The 21,618-nt window shown below is 47.5% G+C and overlaps 1 protein-coding gene and 1 long non-coding RNA gene across 4 annotated transcripts in view; one reads left to right on the top strand and one right to left on the bottom strand.

Moving 5' to 3' along the window:
* Positions 1 to 21,618, bottom strand: part of LOC127913784 (vascular endothelial growth factor receptor 3-like) — a 245,609-nt gene that overhangs the window by 144,941 nt on the left and 79,050 nt on the right. The window contains 1 exon segment of the mRNA XM_052487050.1: positions 2,041 to 2,137. Coding sequence (XP_052343010.1) covers positions 2,041 to 2,137 — 97 coding nt within the window.
* LOC127913785 (uncharacterized) overlaps positions 1 to 21,618 on the top strand; it is a 304,311-nt gene that overhangs the window by 213,131 nt on the left and 69,562 nt on the right. The window lies entirely within an intron of this gene.

Here is a 21,618-nt window from a genome sequence, read left to right as displayed (position 1 = left end):
CATGTAATGGACAGAGAGACAGAGAGACAATACTCTACCTACATGTAATGGACAGAGAGACAGAGAGACAATACTCTACCGACATGTAATGGACAGAGAGACAGAGAGACAGTACTCTACCTACATGTAATGGACAGAGAGACAGAGACACAGTACTCTACCTACATGTAATGGACAGAGAGACAGAGAGACAGTACTCTACCTACATGTAATGGACAGAGAGACAGAGAGACAATACTCTACCTACATGTAATGGACAGAGAGACAATACTCTACCTACATGTAATGGACAGAGAGACAGTACTCTACCTACATGTAATGGACAGAGAGACAGAGAGACAATACTCTACCTACATGTAATGGACAGAGAGACAGAGACAGTACTCTACCTACATGTAATGGACAGAGAGACAGAGAGACAATACTCTACCTACATGTAATGGACAGAGAGACAGTACTCTACCTACATGTAATGGACAGAGAGACAGAGACAGTACTCTACCTACATGTAATGGACAGAGAGACAATACTCTACCTACATGTAATGGACAGAGAGACAGAGAGACAATACTCTACCTACATGTAATGGACAGAGAGACAGTACTCTACCTACATGTAATGGACAGAGAGACCGAGACAGTACTCTACCTACATGTAATGGACAGAGAGACAGAGAGACAATACTCTACCTACATGTAATGGACAGAGAGACAGAGAGACAGAGAGACAGTACTCTACCTACATGTAATGGTCAGAGAGACAGAGAGACAGAGACAGTACTCTACCTACATGTAATGGACAGAGAGACAGAGAGACAATACTCTACCTACATGTAATGGACAGAGAGACAGAGAGACAATACTCTACCTACATGTAATGGACAGAGAGACAGTACTCTACCTACATGTAATGGACAGAGAGACAGTACTCTACCTACATGTAATGGACAGAGAGACCGAGACAGTACTCTACCTACATGTAATGGACAGAGAGACAGAGAGACAATACTCTACCTACATGTAATGGACAGAGAGACAGAGAGACAGAGAGACAGTACTCTACCTACATGTAATGGTCAGAGAGACAGAGAGACAGAGAGACAGAGAGACAGAGACAGTACTCTACCTACATGTAATGGACAGAGAGACAGAGAGACAATACTCAACCTACATGTAATGGACAGAGAGACAGAGAGACAATACTCTACCTACATGTAATGGACAGAGAGACAGAGAGACAGAGACACAGTACTCTACCTACATGTAATGGTCAGAGAGACAGAGAGACACTACTCTACCTCTATGTAATGGACAGAGAGACAGAGAGACAGAGACACAGTACTCTACCTACATGTAATGGTCAGAGAGACAGAGAGACACTACTCTACCTCTATGTAATGGACAGAGAGACAGTACTCTACCTACATGTAACCTCTACACCACTCTGTATGTACTCTACCTGCATGTAATGGTCAGAGAGACAGAGAGACAGAGAGACAGTACTCTACCTCTATGTAATGGACAGAGAGACAGTACTCTACCTACATGTAACCTCTACACCACTCTGTATGTACTCTACCTGCATGTAATGGTCAGAGAGACAGAGAGACAGAGAGACAGTACTCTACCTCTATGTAATGGACAGAGAGACAGTACTCTACCTACATGTAACCTCTACACCACTCTGTATGTACTCTACCTACATGTAACCTCTACACCACTCTGTATGTACTCTACCTACATGTAACCTCTACACCACTCTGTATGTACTCTACCTACATGTAACCTCTACACCACTCTGTGTGTACTCTACCTACATGTAACCTCTACACCACTCTGTATGTACTCTACCTACATGTAACCTCTAGACCACTCTGTATGTACTCTACCTACATGTAACCTCTACACCACTCTGTATGTACTCTACCTACATGTAACCTCTACACCACTCTGTATGTACTCTACCTACATGTAACCTCTACACCACTCTGTATGTACTCTACCTACATGTAACCTCTACACCACTCTGTATGTACTCTACCTGCATGTAATGGTCAGTGTTTCATCTGCGTGGATCACAAGGTCTTCTTTGGGGCTGTCAAGGGTGGGCGGAGTCATAGAATAGCCAATCACCAACCCTGAGGGAACAAAACATAGTCATATGATTGGACGCTGACACTCAAAACACGGATTTGATGAGAAACAGATTCCCACAGAGGTAAATGAGTGTGTATTGGTTTAAAAAGACTGTCAAACCCCCTTAATGTCACGCTGATCAGGATCTCAACCTTACAGGATTCACCAACCAAATCATAGACCATCTCTATCTATTCACTGATCAGGATCAACCCAACAGAATGCACCAACCAAATCATAGACCATCTCTATCTATTCACTGATCAGGATCTCAACCCAACAGAATGCACCAACCAAATCATAGACCATCTCTATCTATTCACTGATCAGGATCTCAACCCAACAGAATGCACCAACCAAATCATAGACCATCTCTATCTATTCACTGATCAGGATCAACCCAACAGGATTCACCAACCAAATCATAGACCATCTCTATCTATTCACTGATCAGGATCAACCCAACAGGATGCACCAACCAAATCATAGACCATCTCTATCTATTCACTGATCAGGATCTCAACCCAACAGAATGCACCAACCAAATCATAGACCATCTCTATCTATTCACTGATCAGGATCAACCCAACAGGATTCACCAACCAAATCATAGACCATCTCTATCTATTCACTGATCAGGATCAACCCAACAGGATGCACCAACCAAATCATAGACCATCTCTATCTATTCACTGATCAGGATCTCAACCTTACAGGATTCACCAACCAGATCATAGACCATCTCTATCTATTCACTGATCAGGATCTCAACCTTACAGGATTCACCAACCAGATCATAGACCATCTCTATCTATTCACTGATCAGGATCAACCCAACAGAATGCACCAACCAAATCATAGACCATCTCTATCTATTCACTGATCAGGATCAACCCAACAGAATGCACCAACCAAATCATAGACCATCTCTATCTATTCACTGATCAGGATCAACCCAACAGGATTCACCAACCAAATCATAGACCATCTCTATCTATTCACTGATCAGGATCAACCCAACAGGATGCACCAACCAAATCATAGACCATCTCTATCTATTCACTGATCAGGATCTCAACCTTACAGGATTCACCAACCAGATCATAGACCATCTCTATCTATTCACTGATCAGGATCTCAACCTTACAGGATTCACCAACCAGATCATAGACCATCTCTATCTATTCACTGATCAGGATCAACCCAACAGAATGCACCAACCAAATCATAGACCATCTCTATCTATTCACTGATCAGGATCAACCCAACAGAATGCACCAACCAAATCATAGACCATCTCTATCTATTCACTGATCAGGATCAACCCAACAGAATGCACCAACCAAATCATAGACCATCTCTATCTATTCACTGATCAGGATCAACCCAACAGAATGCACCAACCAAATCATAGACCATCTCTATCTATTCACTGATCAGGATCTCAACCCAACAGAATGCACCAACCAAAGCTATCATGTCATTATATTACACGTAGCTCAGTGAGATATAGAGATACACACACAGGGCATTACGAAGGTATTCAGACCCTTCCCTTAATCCATTTTACATTACAGACTTATTCTAAAATGATGAGGAATTGTTTTTTTTATTTAATCCAATCTACACACATGACCCCATAACGACATCACATTACACAATAATGAAATCACAATACCCCATAATGACATCACAATACCCCATAATGACATCCCAATACCCCATAATGACATCACAATACCCCATAATGACATCACAATACCTCATAATGACATCACAATAACCCATAATGACATCACAATACCCCATAATGACATCACAATGCCCCATAATGACATACCCCATAATGACATCACAATGTCCCATAATGACATCACAATACCCCATAATGACATCACAATACAATAGGTAGTTATAAGGATGGTGTGTATAGACAGTAGTTATATAGCATGGTGTGTATAGACAGTAGTTATATAGGATGGTGTGTATAGACAGTAGTTATATAGGATGGTGTGTATAGACAGTAGTTATATAGGATGGTGTGTATAGACAGTAGTTATATAGGATGGTGTGTATAGACAGTATAGACAGTAGTTATATAGGATGGTGTGTATAGACAGTAGTTATATATGATGGTGTGTATAGACAGACAGAAGGAGAGCTGACCACGCTCGGCCTTTCCTCAATGTTAACAATATCCACTGTTCTAGTTCTGTTTATACAAATAAACAAATCAGCTTATTATTTAACCTCTGAGGTTTCATACAAATCTTCCAGTGGTTTGTAGCTCCCTCACAGTTTTGCCTGAGACCAAAGTGAGAAACGTTGATCATAAGAGCTGTGTTTCCCAGAAGCCTCCGCACAGCAGGACAGCTCTGAATGACTCTTATGGCTGCAGGCTAGAAGGTGGGCACAGCAGGACAGCTCTGAATGACTCTTATGGCTGCAGGCTAGAAGGTGAGCCCAGCAGCATAGCTCTCTTATGATGGACATTTCTCACATTGGTCTCTCAGGCAAAATGCTGCCATACTATTCAATCTACAGTGTGAGGTTGTTACTAACCACTGAGGGGGGTTATTTCAGACACACTGTTTGAGGGTAATTTCCCATGAAAAATACTATTAGGCCTCCACCAATTTTCAGAAAATGACAAAAAGCCCTAGCTACTTATTTGAGTCATTGTCCTCCTTCACAATAGAGGTATTTAGAAACGTGGAGAGATGCATAAAGACTCCGACACGTTCTAGAGGGGCTGTGACATAAGAGACAGACCAAACCACATTCATTCTTTCGTGCGCTGAGAGAAGAGCACTAGGATGATTTCGCAAACATCACTTAATGGACTTCATGATAATCCAGTTGTTTTCTGGACGGCCAGGACATTGTACAGACACGACCACATTCCCTCACATCCTGCTGCCCACGGAGCAACAATAGAGACATAGAGACGTCATCTGTAAATATTTTATGCTAAGCTACAGAGTTGGAGTTGATTAGGGTTAGTTAGAGTTTATCTCAGTGGCAGCTCTGCCTGTACTCCTATTATCATGAAGTAGGCCATAAGTAGGGGAAAGGGGGAAACCAAGTCAGTTGTACAAATTAATACACTCAACTGAAATGGCGCTGGCAGACATGGCAGACATGTTTCTAGCTCCTAAGCAACATTTTTTTTTTTTTTTACATTATTAGACAAGAACGTTTTTTTTTTGTGTGTTATTACATACAGCCGGAAATAACTTATGTTCAGTCTCTGGACAATAAAGTAGATGAGCTCAGGGCGAGGATCTCTCTCCAGGGAGACATCAGGGACTGCAACATACTCTGTTTCACAAAATCAAGGATCTCTTCAGATATATTGTCATGGTCCAGACAGCCAGCAGGGTTCTCAGTACATCATGCAGACGGGAATAAAGAACTCTCCGGAAAGTAGAAAGGCGGTGGTGTATGTCTCATGATTAACTACGTATGGTGTGATTGTGATAACGTTACAGGAACTCAAAGTCCTTTTGTTCACTAGAATACCTCACGATCAAATGCCGACCGTATTACCTCCCAAGAGTATTCTCTTCGGTTATAGTCACAGCCGTGTATATTGAGAATTTCAATAAGCATTTCTCTACGGCTGGCCATGCTTTCCACCTGGCTACCCCTACCCCGGTCAACTGCCCGGCACCCTCCACAGCAACCCGCCAAAGCCCCCACCATTTCTCCTTCTCCCAAATCCAGATAACTGATGTTCTGAAAGAGCTGCAAAATCTGGACCACTACAAATCAACCGGGATAGACAATCTGGACCCTCTCTTTCTAAAATGGTCTGCCAATTTTTTTGTTGCAACCCCTATTGCCAGCCTGTTCAACCTCTCTTCCGTATCGTCTGAGATTCCCAAAGATTGGAAAGCTGCCGGTGTCATCCCCCTCTTCAAAGGGGGCGGCACTCTAGACCCAAACTGCTGCAGACCTATATCCTACCCTAAGGTCTTCTTTCTCAGGTCTTCGAAAGCCAAGATAACAGATAACCGACTATTTCGAATCCCACCATACCTTCTCCGCTATGCAATCTGGTTTCAGCGCTGATCATGGGTGCACCTCAGCCACGCTCAAGGTCCTAAATGATATCGTAACCGCCATTGATAAGAGACATTACTGTGCAGCTGTATTCATCGACCTGGCCAAGGCTTTCGACTCTGTCAATCACAACATTCTTATTGGCAGACTCGACAGCCTTGGTTTCTGAAATGATTGCCTCGCCTGGTTTACCAACTACTTATCTGGTAGAGCTTAGTGTGTCAAATCGGAGGGTCTGCTGTGTTGACCTCCAGAAGGGCTTCAATGCCATACAACTCTCCTTCCGTGGCCTCCGACTGCTCTTAAACGCAAGTAAAACTAAATGCATGCTATTCAATCGATCACTGCCCGCACCTGCCCGCCCGTCTAGCATCACTACACTGGATGGCTCTTTAATTTTGGATTGGAGATGCTTAATGTGAGTCTGGAAGGACAGTTTACAGTCTAACCAGACACCCAGGTATTTGTAGTTGTCCACGTGTTCTAAGTCAGAACCGTCCAGAGTAGTGATGTTGGACGGGCGAGCAGGTGTGGGGAGCGATCGATTGAAAAGCATGCATTTAGTTTTACTTACTGTCAACATTATAGTATAGCTCTGGTCAAACACGTTCTATCATTTACATTACATTTACATTTAAGTCATTTAGCAGACGCTCTTATCCAGAGCGACTTACAAATTGGTGCATACACCTTATGACATCAACACATTGATTATAGTACTAGCTCTGGTCAAACACTACTGTACTGGCTATGTACATTATGTTTTAGTTCAACATTATATACGTTTGGGCTTCTTGCGGTCAATTTGCAGTCTTCTATTTTGTCTCCCTTTTTCTCTCCAATTGGTAGTTACAGTCTTGTTCCTTCGCTGCAACTCCCCTATGTACTCGGGAGAGGTAAAGGTCGAGAGCCATGTGTTCTTCGAAATACAACCCTGCCAAGGCGGCACTGCTTCTTGACACACTGCCCCGCTTAACCCGGAAGCCAGCCGCACCGGAGGAAATGTGTCAGAGGAAACACAGCCCAACTGGCAACCGAAGTCAGCTTTCAGGCATCCAGCCCACCACAAGGAGTCGCTAGAGCGCAATGGGACAAGGAAATCCCGGCCGGTCAAACCCTCCCCTAACCCAGACAGTGCTGGGCCAATTACGCGCCGCCTCATGGGTGTCCCCGGTCACGATTGGCTGTGACACAGCCTGGGATCGAACCCGGGGCTGTAGTGATGCCTCAAGCACTGAGATCCAGTGCCTTAGATCTCTGCGCCACTCGGGAGGCCCTACAACTCCAGCTGGATCTAGATGATGATCTCTTGTGTATTGTGAATGCGTGAGAAGGGCCCAGGTACAAATACTCAAACTGGACCGTTTTGTCTCCATCTCTTCATTCAAAGACTCAATCATGGACACGGTTACTGACAGTTGTGGCCGCTTTGTGTGATGTATTGTTGTCTCTACCTTCTTGCCCTTTGTGCTGTTGTCTGTGCCCAATAATGTTTGTACTGTGTTTTTGTGCTGCTACCATGTTGTGTTGCTACCATGTTGTGTTGCTACCATGCTGTGTTGTTGTCTTAGGTCTCTCTGTCGTGATGTGAGTTTTGTCCTATATTTATATTGTATTATTTATTTATTTTAATCCCAGGCCCCCGACCTTGCAGGGGCCTTTTGGTAGGCCATCATTGTAAATAGAACTTTGTTCTTAACTGACTTGCCTAGTTAAATAAAAATAGATTAAATAAAAATAGACAATTAATTTAGCTGTTTTCCAAACACCACATGATAAGATAGTTTCTTCCTTCGCCACCTGGGGAATGAAAGCAGGCATGGCACCTACACCAGCTGGATGGATCAATGACATAACGTTTCGTCCAGCGTGGCTTTAAAGAAAACAATCAGAGTGGGTCTGAGGTGGGAAGAGAGCATTGGGAAGAGGTGGGTCTGAGGTGGGAAGAGAGCATTGGGAAGAGGTGGGTCTGAGGTGGGAAGAGAGCATTGAGAAGAGGTGGGTCTGAGGTGGGAAGAGAGCATTGGGAAGAGGTGGGTCTGAGGTGGGAAGAGAGCATTGAGAAGAGGTGGGTCTGAGGTGGGAAGAGAGCATTGGGAAGAGGTGGGTCTGAGGTGGGAAGAGAGCATTGAGAAGAGGTGGGTCTGAGGTGGGAAGAGAGCATTGGGAAGAGGTGGGTCTGAGGTGGGAAGAGGTGGGAAGAGGTGGGTCTGAGGTGGGTCTGAGGTGGGAAGAGGTGGGTAGAGGTGGAAAGAGGTGGAAAGAGGTGGAGAGAGGTGTGTCTGAGGTGGGAAGAGGTGGGAAGAGAGCATTGGGAAGCAGTGGTGGGAAGAGGTGGGTCTGAGGTGGGTCTGAGGTGGGAAGAGGTGGGTCTGAGGTGGGAAGAGGTGGAAAGAGGTGTGTCTGAGGTGGGAAGAGGTGGAAAGAGGTGTGTCTGAGGTGGGAAGAGGTGGGAAGAGGTGTGTCTGAGGTGGGAAGAGGTGTGTCTGAGGTGGGAAGAGGTGTGTCTGAGGTGGGAAGAGGTGTGTCTGAGGTGGGAAGAGGTGTGTCTGAGGTGGGAAGAGGTGGGAAGAGGTGGGTCTGAGGTGGGAAGAGGTGGGAAGAGGTGTGTCTGAGGTGGGAAGAGGTGTGTCTGAGGTGGGAAGAGGTGTGTCTGATGTGGGAAGAGGTGTGTCTGATGTGGGAAGAGGTGGGTCTGAGGTGGGAAGAGGTGGGTCTGAGGTGGGAAGAGGTGGGAAGAGGTGTGTCTGAGGTGGGAAGAGGTGGGTCTGAGGTGGGAAGAGGTGGGAAGAGGTGGGAAGAGGTGTGTCTGAGGTGGGAAGAGGTGTGTCTGAGGTGGGAAGAGGTGGGTCTGAGGTGGGAAGAGGTGTGTCTGAGGTGGGAAGAGGTGTGTATGATGTGGGAAGAGGTGTGTCTGATGTGGGAAGAGGTGGGTCTGAGGTGGGAAGAGGTTTGTATGGTTCCCAGCCCCTTCTCGCAGCGCAGTATTCCCACCTAATGTCGGCCTCTCCTTTCAAGGACAGGCTCTGAGTCTCAGTATTTTCCGTAGATATCTTAGGCGTGGTGTTTACGCCTGTTGGTCTAACTATGTACAAGGACAGCCTATAGGGGTCCCTAAACCTTGGTAGAGCGGGCTATGAACAAGGACAGCCTATAGGGGTCCCTAAGCCCAGTCTCACTCAGAGAAGCAGCACAGTGTTTCCCTACATATTGTCTGAGACATCTTGAGGTCCAGGCGGGAGGGGTATGTCAGCCCTGTGGAGGTGTGATTCAGACCAGACCTGTGTGGTCAATCAGCCTGCCTCGTATTGTCCTGGTCCTGGAGGGTAACCTGCCTCACACCTGCCCTCTATAGATTCCTGCCTCACACCATCCCTCTATAGATTCCTGCCTCACACCATCCCTCTATAGATTCCTGCCTCACACCGGCCCTCTATAGATTCCTGCCTCACACCGGCCCTCTATAGATTCCTGCCTCACACCGGCCCTCTATAGATTCCTGCCTCACACCATCCCTCTATAGATTCCTGCCTCACACCGACCCTCTATAGATTCCTGTCTCACACCATCCCTCTATAGATTCCTGCCTCACACCATCCCTCTATAGATTCCTGCCTCACACCATCCCTCTATAGATTCCTGCCTCACACCGACCCTCTATAGATTCCTGCCTCACACCGACCCTCTATAGATTCCTGCCTCACACCATCCCTCTATAGATTCCTGCCTCACACCATCCCTCTATAGATTCCTGCCTCACACCGACCCTCTATAGATTCCTGCCTCACACCATCCCTCTATAGATTCCTGTCTCACACCTGCCCTCTATAGATTCCTGCCTCACACCATCCCTCTATAGATTCCTGTCTCACACCTGCCCTATATAGATTCCTGCCTCACACCATCCCTCTATAAATTCCTGCCTCACACCATCCCTCTATAGATTCCTGCCTCACACCGGCCCTCTATAGATTCCTGCCTCACACCATCCCTCTATAGATTCCTGCCTCACACCATCCCTCTATAGATTCCTGCCTCACACCGTCCCTCTATAGATTCCTGTCTCACACCATCCCTCTATAGATTCCTGTCTCACACCATCCCTCTATAGATTCCTGCCTCACACCGTCCCTCTATAGATTCCTGCCTCACACCTGCCCTCTATAGATTCCTGCCTCACACCGGCCCTCTATAGATTCCTGCCTCACACCGGCCCTCTATAGATTCCTGCCTCACACCATCCCTCTATAGATTCCTGTCTCACACCATCCCTCTATAGATTCCTGCCTCACACCATCCCTCTATAGATTCCTGCCTCACACCGACCCTCTATAGATTCCTGTCTCACACCATCCCTCTATAGATTCCTGCCTCACACCGGCCCTCTATAGATTCCTGCCTCACACCATCCCTCTATAGATTCCTGCCTCACACCATCCCTCTATAGATTCCTGCCTCACACCATCCCTCTATAGATTCCTGCCTCACACCATCCCTCTATAGATTCCTGCCTCACACCATCCCTCTATAGATTCCTGCCTCACACCATCCCTCTATAGATTCCTGCCTCACACCATCCCTCTATAGATTCCTGCCTCACACTGGCATCTATAGATTCCTGCCTCACACCGGCCCTCTATAGATTCCTGCCTCACACCATCCCTCTATAGATTCCTGCCTCACACCGGCCCTCTATAGATTCCTGCCTCACACCATCCCTCTATAGATTCCTGCCTCACACCATCCCTCTATAGATTCCTGCCTCACACCATCCCTCTATAGATTCCTGCCTCACACCATCCCTCTATAGATTCCTGCCTCACACCATCCCTCTATAGATTCCTGCCTCACACCATCCCTCTATAGATTCCTGCCTCACACCATCCCTCTATAGATTCCTGCCTCACACTGGCATCTATAGATTCCTGCCTCACACCGGCCCTCTATAGATTCCTGCCTCACACCGGCCCTCTATAGATTCCTGCCTCACACCATCCCTCTATAGATTCCTGCCTCACACCATCCCTCTATAGATTCCTGCCTCACACTGGCATCTATAGATTCCTGCCTCACACCGGCCCTCTATAGATTCCTGCCTCACACCATCCCTCTATAGATTCCTGCCTCACACCATCCCTCTATAGATTCCTGCCTCACACCGGCCCTCTATAGATTCCTGCCTCACACCATCCCTCTATAGATTCCTGCCTCACACCGGCCCTCTATAGATTCCTGCCTCACACCATCCCTCTATAGATTCCTGCCTCACACCAACCCTCTATAGATTCCTGCCTCACACCATCCCTCTATAGATTCCTGCCTCACACCATCCCTCTATAGATTCCTGCCTCACACTGACCCTCTATAGATTCCTGTCTCACACTGGCATCTATAGATTCCTGCCTCACACCGGCCCTCTATAGATTCCTGCCTCACACCATCCCTCTATAGATTCCTGCCTCACACCTGCCCTCTATAGATTCCTGCCTCACACCATCCCTCTATAGATTCCTGCCTCACACCTGCCCTCTATAGATTCCTGCCTCACACCATCCCTCTATAGATTCCTGCCTCACACCATCCCTCTATAGATTCCTGCCTCACACCATCCCTCTATAGATTCCTGCCTCACACCATCCCTCTATAGATTCCTGCCTCACACTGGCATCTATAGATTCCTGCCTCACACCGGCCCTCTATAGATTCCTGCCTCACACCGGCCCTCTATAGATTCCTGCCTCACACCATCCCTCTATAGATTCCTGCCTCACACCATCCCTCTATAGATTCCTGCCTCACACTGGCATCTATAGATTCCTGCCTCACACCGGCCCTCTATAGATTCCTGCCTCACACCATCCCTCTATAGATTCCTGCCTCACACCATCCCTCTATAGATTCCTGCCTCACACCGGCCCTCTATAGATTCCTGCCTCACACCATCCCTCTATAGATTCCTGCCTCACACCGGCCCTCTATAGATTCCTGCCTCACACCATCCCTCTATAGATTCCTGCCTCACACCATCCCTCTATAGATTCCTGCCTCACACCATCCCTCTATAGATTCCTGCCTCACACCATCCCTCTATAGATTCCTGCCTCACACTGACCCTCTATAGATTCCTGTCTCACACCATCCCTCTATAGATTCCTGCCTCACACCGGCCCTCTATAGATTCCTGCCTCACACCGGCCCACTATAGATTCCTGCCTCACACCATCCCTCTATAGATTCCTGCCTCACACCGGCCCTCTATAGATTCCTGCCTCACAACGGCCCTCTATAGATTCCTGCCTCACACCATCCCTCTATAGATTCCTGCCTCACACCGGCCCTCTATAGATTCCTGCCTCACACCGGCCCTCTATAGATTCCTGCCTCACACCGACCCTCTATAGATTCCTGCCTCACACCATCCCTCTATAGATTCCTGCCTCACACCTGCCCTCTATAGATTCCTGCCTCACACCATCCCTCTATAGATTCCTGCCTCACACCGGCCCTCTATAGATTCCTGCCTCACACCATCCCTCTATAGATTCCTGCCTCACACCGGCCCTCTATAGATTCCTGCCTCACACCATCCCTCTATAGATTCCTGCCTCACACCGACCCTCTATAGATTCCTGCCTCACACCATCCCTCTATAGATTCCTGCCTCACACCATCCCTCTATAGATTCCTGCCTCACACCATCCCTCTATAGATTCCTGCCTCACACCATCCCTCTATAGATTCCTGTCTCACACCATCCCTCTATAGATTCCTGCCTCACACCATCCCTCTATAGATTCCTGCCTCACACCGGCCCTCTATAGATTCCTGCCTCACACCATCCCTCTATAGATTCCTGCCTCACACCATCCCTCTATAGATTCCTGCCTCACACCATCCCTCTATAGATTCCTGCCTCACACCATCCCTCTATAGATTCCTGCCTCACACCATCCCTCTATAGATTCCTGCCTCACACCGGCCCTCTATAGATTCCTGCCTCACACCATCCCTCTATAGATTCCTGCCTCACACCATCCCTCTATAGATTCATGCCTCACACCGGCCCTCTATAGATTCCTGCCTCACACCGGCCCTCTATAGATTCCTGCCTCACACCGACCCTCTATAGATTCCTGCCTCACACCATCCCTCTATAGATTCCTGCCTCACACCATCCCTCTATAGATTCCTGCCTCACACTGGCATCTATAGATTCCTGCCTCACACCGGCCCTCTATAGATTCCTGCCTCACACCGGCCCTCTATAGATTCCTGCCTCACACCATCCCTCTATAGATTCCTGCCTCACACCGGCCCTCTATAGATTCCTGTCTCACACCATCCCTCTATAGATTCCTGCCTCACACTGACCCTCTATAGATTCCTGCCTCACACCATCCCTCTATAGATTCCTGCCTCACACCATCCCTCTATAGATTCCTGCCTCACACCGGCCCTCTATAGATTCCTGTCTCACACCATCCCTCTATAGATTCCTGTCTCACACCATCCCTTTATAGATTCCTGCCTCACACCATCCCTCTATAGATTCCTGCCTCACACCATCCCTCTATAGATTCCTGCCTCACACCATCCCTCTATAGATTCCTGCCTCACACCATCCCTCTATAGATTCCTGCCTCACACCATCCCTCTATAGATTCCTGCCTCACACCATCCCTCTATAGATTCCTGCCTCACACCATCCCTCTATAGATTTCCTGCCTCACACCATCCCTCTATAGATTCCTGCCTCACACCATCCCTCTATAGATTCCTGCCTCACACCATCCCTCTATAGATTCCTGCCTCACACCATCCCTCTATAGATTCCTGCCTCACACCATCCCTCTATAGATTCCTGCCTCACACTGGCATCTATAGATTCCTGCCTCACACCGGCCCTCTATAGATTCCTGCCTCACACCGGCCCTCTATAGATTCCTGCCTCACACCATCCCTCTATAGATTCCTGCCTCACACTGGCATCTATAGATTCCTGCCTCACACCATCCCTTTATAGATTCCTGCCTCACACCATCCCTCTATAGATTCCTGCCTCACACCGGCCCTCTATAGATTCCTGCCTCACACCATCCCTCTATAGATTCCTGCCTCACACCTGCCCTCTATAGATTCCTGTCTCACACCATCCCTCTATAGATTCCTGTCTCACACCATCCCTCTATAGATTCCTGCCTCACACCATCCCTCTATAGATTCCTGCCTCACACCATCCCTCTATAGATTCCTGCCTCACACCATCCCTCTATAGATTCCTGCCTCACACCATCCCTCTATAGATTTCCTGCCTCACACCATCCCTCTATAGATTCCTGCCTCACACCATCCCTCTATAGATTCCTGTCTCACACCATCCCTCTATAGATTCCTGCCTCACACCATCCCTCTATAGATTCCTGCCTCACACCATCCCTCTATAGATTCCTGCCTCACACCATCCCTCTATAGATTCCTGCCTCACACCATCCCTCTATAGATTCCTGCCTCACACTGGCATCTATAGATTCCTGCCTCACACCGGCCCTCTATAGATTCCTGCCTCACACCATCCCTCTATAGATTCCTGCCTCACACCATCCCTCTATAGATTCCTGCCTCACACCATCCCTCTATAGATTCCTGCCTCACACCATCCCTCTATAGATTCCTGCCTCACACCATCCCTCTATAGATTCCTGCCTCACACCGGCCCTCTATAGATTCCTGCCTCACACCATCCCTCTATAGATTCCTGCCTCACACCGGCCCTCTATAGATTCCTGCCTCACACCGGCCCTCTATAGATTCCTGCCTCACACCATCCCTCTATAGATTCCTGCCTCACACCGGCCCTCTATAGATTCCTGCCTCACACCATCCCTCTATAGATTCCTGCCTCACACCATCCCTCTATAGATTCCTGCCTCACACCATCCCTCTATAGATTCCTGCCTCACACCATCCCTCTATAGATTCCTGCCTCACACCATCCCTCTATAGATTCCTGCCTCACACCGGCCCTCTATAGATTCCTGCCTCACACCATCCCTCTATAGATTCCTGCCTCACACCATCCCTCTATAGATTCCTGCCTCACACCGGCCCTCTATAGATTCCTGCCTCACACCATCCCTCTATAGATTCCTGCCTCACACCATCCCTCTATAGATTCCTGCCTCACACCATCCCTCTATAGATTCCTGCCTCACACCGGCCCTCTATAGATTCCTGCCTCACACCGGCACTCTGTGGACGGGGGGCCACTCCTTTCAAAGACAGCCTCAGAATTTTACTAGATATTGTCTTAGGTGTGGTGTGCGCTGCTTGTGTATTGTCCAGGCTCCTGGTGGTGTGATTCAGACCAGGTCCTGAGGGGTCAATCACCATGCCTTGTATTGTCCAGGGCTCCTGGTGGTGTGATTCAGACCAGGTCCTGAGGGGTCAATCACCATGCCTTGTATTGTCTAGGGCTCCTGGTGGTGTGATTCAGACCAGGTCCTGAGGGGTCAATCACCATGCCTTGTATTGTCCAGGGCTCCTGGTGGTGTGATTCAGATCAGGTCCTGAGGGATCGATCACCATGCCTTGTATTGTCCAGGGCTCCTGGTGGTGTGATTCAGATCAGGTCCTGAGGGATCGATCACCATGCCTTGTATTGTCCAGGGCTCCTGGTGGTGTGATTCAGATCAGGTCCTGAGGGGTCAATCACCATGCCTTGTATTGTCCAGGGCTGCCCTGGGGGTCTCTGTGTGAAACCTAGATAAACACAGGGTTTATACACAGAGATAGAGGGCCAACCCAGGGTGTTGACACAGGCCTGGCTGGGGTGTACAGGCCTAACAGTGGGACCCCCATCCAGAGAAGGGTGAAGAAGGCCAACAGGTGAGAGAGAAAGACATTTCCTCAGTGAAAACAACGTGAAATTGGCCTCTTACCAAAATACCATATGACAGACCACGTATACACCATGCATACCCTTATTGACAAACAAACAAAACAAAACTATATTCTGATGCTTTTACTTCAAAAAAAGCTTTCGACTCAATTTGGAATGAGGGTCTGCTATACAAACCGATGGAAAGCAGTGTTGGGGGGAGGGGGGGGGACATACGACACTATAAACTGTATGTACACAAATAAGTGTGCAGTTAAAATAGGCAATTAAACACACAGATGTCTTTCCTCAGGGTTGTGGGATGAGACAGGGATGCAGCTCTCTTCAACCCTCTTCAACATCTACATAACATCTACAGTGCACTTGGAAAGTATTCAGACCCCTTGACTTTGTCCACATTTTGTTACGTTACAGCCTTGTTCTAAAATGGATTAAATCGTTTTTTCACTCATCAGTCTACACACGATACCTCATAGTGACATCACGATACCTCATAATGACATCACGATACCTCATAATGACATCACGATACCTCATAATGACATCACGATACCTCATAATGACATCACGATACCTCATAATGACATCACGATACCTCATAATGACATCACGATACCTCATAATGACATCACGATACCTCATAATGACATCACGATACCTCATAATGACATCACGATACCTCATAATGACATCACGATACCTCATAATGACATCACAATACCTCGTTATGATGAAGCAAAAACGGGTTTTTAGAAAATTTTGCGACTTAACACCCCCCGTAAATATCACATACAGACCCTTTACTCAGTACTTGGTTGAAACACCTTTGACATTGATCGATTCTTTGTGGGTAAAACGCTACAAGCTTGGTACACCTGTATTGGTACACCTGTATTGGTACATCTGTATTTGGGGAGTTGTATTGAGAGAGGCCTCCATTGGCAGACCTGGGATGACAGGCCATGTGACGACCGCCCACAAAATGAGGTGGAAACTGAGCTACACTTCCTGTAATGACCATATTTGAGACACGCATTTCCCTCAGATTACACAGATCCATAAAGAATTATAAAATAATTCATAATTCTAAAACATTGATAAACTCCCAGAACTGTTAGGTGGAATACAGCAGTGTGTCATCACAGGATTTGTGGCCCGTTGCCATGAGAAAACCTGTATTGTAAAAAAAAAAAAAAATGTAAACATATTCTTCCAATGCCAATAAAGCCCTTTGCATTGATCAAGAGCGAGAGAGAAAGACAGAGAGAGAGAGCAGATTAGAGAGCGAGAGAGAGAGAAAGAGAGAGAGAGAGCGGATTAGAGAGAGCAGATTAGAGAGAGCAGATTAGAGAGAGAGCGAGAGCGAGAGGATTAGATAGAGGGAGAGAGGGAGAGAGCGGATTAGAGAGAGAGAGAGAGAGAGAGAGAGGGAGAGAGGGAGAGAGCGGATTAGAGAGAGGGAGAGAGCGGATTAGAGAGAGGGAGAGAGGGAGGGAGAGAGAGAGGGAGCGAGAGAGAGAGAGAGAGAGAGAGAGAGAGAGAGAGAGGGAGGAGAGAGAGAGAGAGAGAAAGAGAGAGAGGGAGCGAGAGAGATAGAAAGAGAGAGAGGGAGCGAGAGAGAGAGAGAAAGAGAGAGAGGGAGCGAGAGAGAGAAAGAGAGAGAGGGAGCGAGAGAGAGAGAGAGAAAGAGAGAGAGGGAGCGAGAGAGAGAGAGAGAAAGAGAGAGAGCAGATGAGAGAAAGGGAGATAGAGACAGAGACAGAGAGAGAGCAGATGAGAGAAAGAGACAGACAGACAGACAGACAGACAGACAGACAGACAGACAGACAGACAGACAGACAGACAGACAGACAGACAGACAGAGAGAGAGAGAGAGAGAGAGAGAGAGAGCAGATTACAGGTCTCCTTCAGCTACAGGTCTCCTTCGACATGATCAACACTACTGTGTTCCTGTGTGTCAATAGTAAACACTGCTAACAATGACCACCGACAGGAAAGATCTGGAAGTTGCCTCTTTCCTTCCCAGAGTTCAAGGACTTCACATTGTTGTTTTACGGGTACATACTAAACTGAAACAGCACTTTGTACTATTTTACCCTCCCTGTCCCATCTCTCTGAGGACTGACCCACCACTTAACCTACTGTCCCATCTCTCTGAGGACTTACCCACCATTTAACCTACTGTCCCATCTCTCTGAGGACTGACCCACCATTTAACCTACTGTCCCATCTCTCTGAGGACTTACCCACCATTTAACCTACTGTCCCATCTCTCTGAGGACTTACCCACCACTTAACCTACTGTCCCATCTCTCTGAGGACTTACCCACCATTTAACCTACTGTCCCATCTCTCTGAGGACTTACCCACCATTTAACCTACTGTCCCATCTCTCTCAGGACTTACCCACCACTTAACCTACTGTCCCATCTCTCTCAGGACTTACCCACCATTTAACCTACTGTCCCATCTCTCTCAGGACTTACCCAACATTTAACCTACTGTCCCATCTCTCTGAGGACTTACCCACCATTTAACCTACTGTCCCATCTCTCTCAGGACTTACCCACCATTTAACCTACTGTCCCATCTCTCTGAGGACTTACCCACCATTTAACCTACTGTCCCATCTCTCTGAGGACTGACCCACCATTTACCCTCCCTGTCCCATCTCTCTGAGGACTGACCCACCATTTCACCTACTGTCCCATCTCTCTGAGGACTGACCCACCATTTAACCTACTGTCCCATCTCTCTGAGGACTTACCCACCATTTCACCTACTGTCCCATCTCTCTGAGGACTTACCCACCATTTAACCTACTGTCCCATCTCTCTGAGGACTTACCCAGCATTTAACCTACTGTCCCTGTCCCATCTCTCTGAGGACTTACCCACCATTTAACCTACTGTCCCTGTCCCATCTCTCTGAGGACTTACCCACCATTTAACCTACTGTCCCATCTCTCTGAGGACTTACCCACCACTTAACCTACTGTCCCATCTCTCTGAGGACTTACCCACCATTTAACCTACTGTCCCATCTCTCTGAGGACTTACCCACCATTTAACCTACTGTCCCATCTCTCTGAGGACTTACCCACCATTTAACCTACTGTCCCATCTCTCTCAGGACTTACCCACCACTTAACCTACTGTCCCATCTCTCTCAGGACTTACCCACCATTTAACCTACTGTCCCATCTCTCTGAGGACTTACCCACCATTTAACCTACTGTCCCATCTCTCTGAGGACTTACCCACCACTTAACCTACTGTCCCATCTCTCTGAGGACTTACCCACCACTTAACCTACTGTCCCATCTCTCTGAGGACTTACCCACCATTTAACCTACTGTCCCATCTCTCTCAGGACTTACCCACCATTTAACCATTTAACCTACTGTCCCATCTCTCTGAGGACTTACCCACCACTTAACCTACTGTCCCATCTCTCTCAGGACTTACCCACCATTTAACCTACTGTCCCATCTCTCTGAGGACTTACCCACCATTTAACCTACTGTCCCATCTCTCTCAGGACTTACCCAACATTTAACCTACTGTCCCATCTCTCTGAGGACTTACCCACCATTTAACCTACTGTCCCATCTCTCTCAGGACTTACCCACCATTTAACCTACTGTCCCATCTCTCTGAGGACTTACCCACCATTTAACCTACTGTCCCATCTCTCTCAGGACTTACCCACCATTTAACCTACTGTCCCATCTCTCTGAGGACTTACCCACCATTTAACCTACTGTCCCATCTCTCTGAGGACTTACCCACCACTTAACCTACTGTCCCATCTCTCTGAGGACTGACCCACCATTTCACCTACTGTCCCATCTCTCTGAGGACTTACCCACCATTTACCCTCCCTGTCCCATCTCTCTGAGGACTGACCCACCATTTAACCTACTGTCCCATCTCTCTGAGGACTGACCCACCATTTCACCTACTGTCCCATCTCTCTGAGGACTGACCCACCACTTAACCTACTGTCCCATCTCTCTGAGGACTGACCCACCATTTCACCTACTGTCCCATCTCTCTGAGGACTTACCCACCATTTAACCTACTGTCCCATCTCTCTGAGGACTTACCCACCATTTAACCTACTGTCCCTGTCCCATCTCTCTGAGGACTTACCCACCATTTAACCTACTGTCCCATCTCTCTGAGGACTTACCCACCATTTAACCTACTGTCCCATCTCTCTGAGGACTTACCCACCATTTAACCTACTGTCCCATCTCTCTGAGGACTTACCCACCATTTAACCTACTGTCCCATCTCTCTGAGGACTTACCCACCATTTAACCTACTGTCCCATCTCTCTCAGGACTTACCCACCATTTAACCATTTAACCTACTGTCCCATCTCTCTGAGGACTTACCCACCATTTAACCTACTGTCCCATCTCTCTGAGGACTTACCCACCATTTAACCTACTGTCCCATCTCTCTGAGGACTTACCCACCATTTAACCTACTGTCCCATCTCTCTGAGGACTTACCCACCATTTACCCTCCCTGTCCCATCTCTCTGAGGACTGACCCACCATTTAACCTACTGTCCCATCTCTCTGAGGACTGACCCACCATTTCACCTACTGTCCCATCTCTCTGAGGACTGACCCACCACTTAACCTACTGTCCCATCTCTCTGAGGACTGACCCACCATTTCACCTACTGTCCCATCTCTCTGAGGACTTACCCACCATTTAACCTACTGTCCCATCTCTCTGAGGACTTACCCAGCATTTAACCTACTGTCCCTGTCCCATCTCTCTGAGGACTTACCCACCATTTAACCTACTGTCCCATCTCTCTCAGGACTTACCCACCATTTAACCTACTGTCCCATCTCTCTCAGGACTTACCCACCACTTAACCCACTGTCCCATCGCTCTGAGGACTTACCCACCATTTAACCTACTGTCCCATCTCTCTGAGGACTTACCCACCACTTAACCTACTGTCCCATCTCTCTGAGGACTTACCCACCACTTCACCACTTAACCTACTGTCCCATCTCTCTGAGGACTTACCCACCATTTAACCTACTGTCCCATCTCTCTCAGGACTTACCCACCATTTAACCTACTGTCCCATCTCTCTGAGGACTTACCCACCACTTAACCTACTGTCCCATCTCTCTGAGGACTTACCCACCATTTAACCTACTGTCCCATCTCTCTGAGGACTTACCCACCACTTAACCTACTGTCCCATCTCTCTGAGGACTTACCCACCATTTAACCTACTGTCCCATCTCTCTGAGGACTTACCCACCATTTAACCTACTGTCCCATCTCTCTCAGGACTTATTTAGTTGTAGTATCAATTATTACCACGTTTTAACTTGGTTATTTTGTGAAGAGGAGTACTGTATAAAGTGACTGCAACCACGACAACCATTCTCTGAGGTTCTGAGTGAGGAATCTAGACATTAATCTACCCTTCCTCTCCACTGTGTTTCCTACAGGAACTAGATACATTGATGACAGTCAG

This window comes from Oncorhynchus keta, chromosome 30 (assembly GCF_023373465.1).
Source record: "Oncorhynchus keta strain PuntledgeMale-10-30-2019 chromosome 30, Oket_V2, whole genome shotgun sequence".
NCBI lineage: Eukaryota > Metazoa > Chordata > Actinopteri > Salmoniformes > Salmonidae > Oncorhynchus > Oncorhynchus keta.
This window is presented reverse-complemented; position numbering and strand designations above follow the sequence as displayed.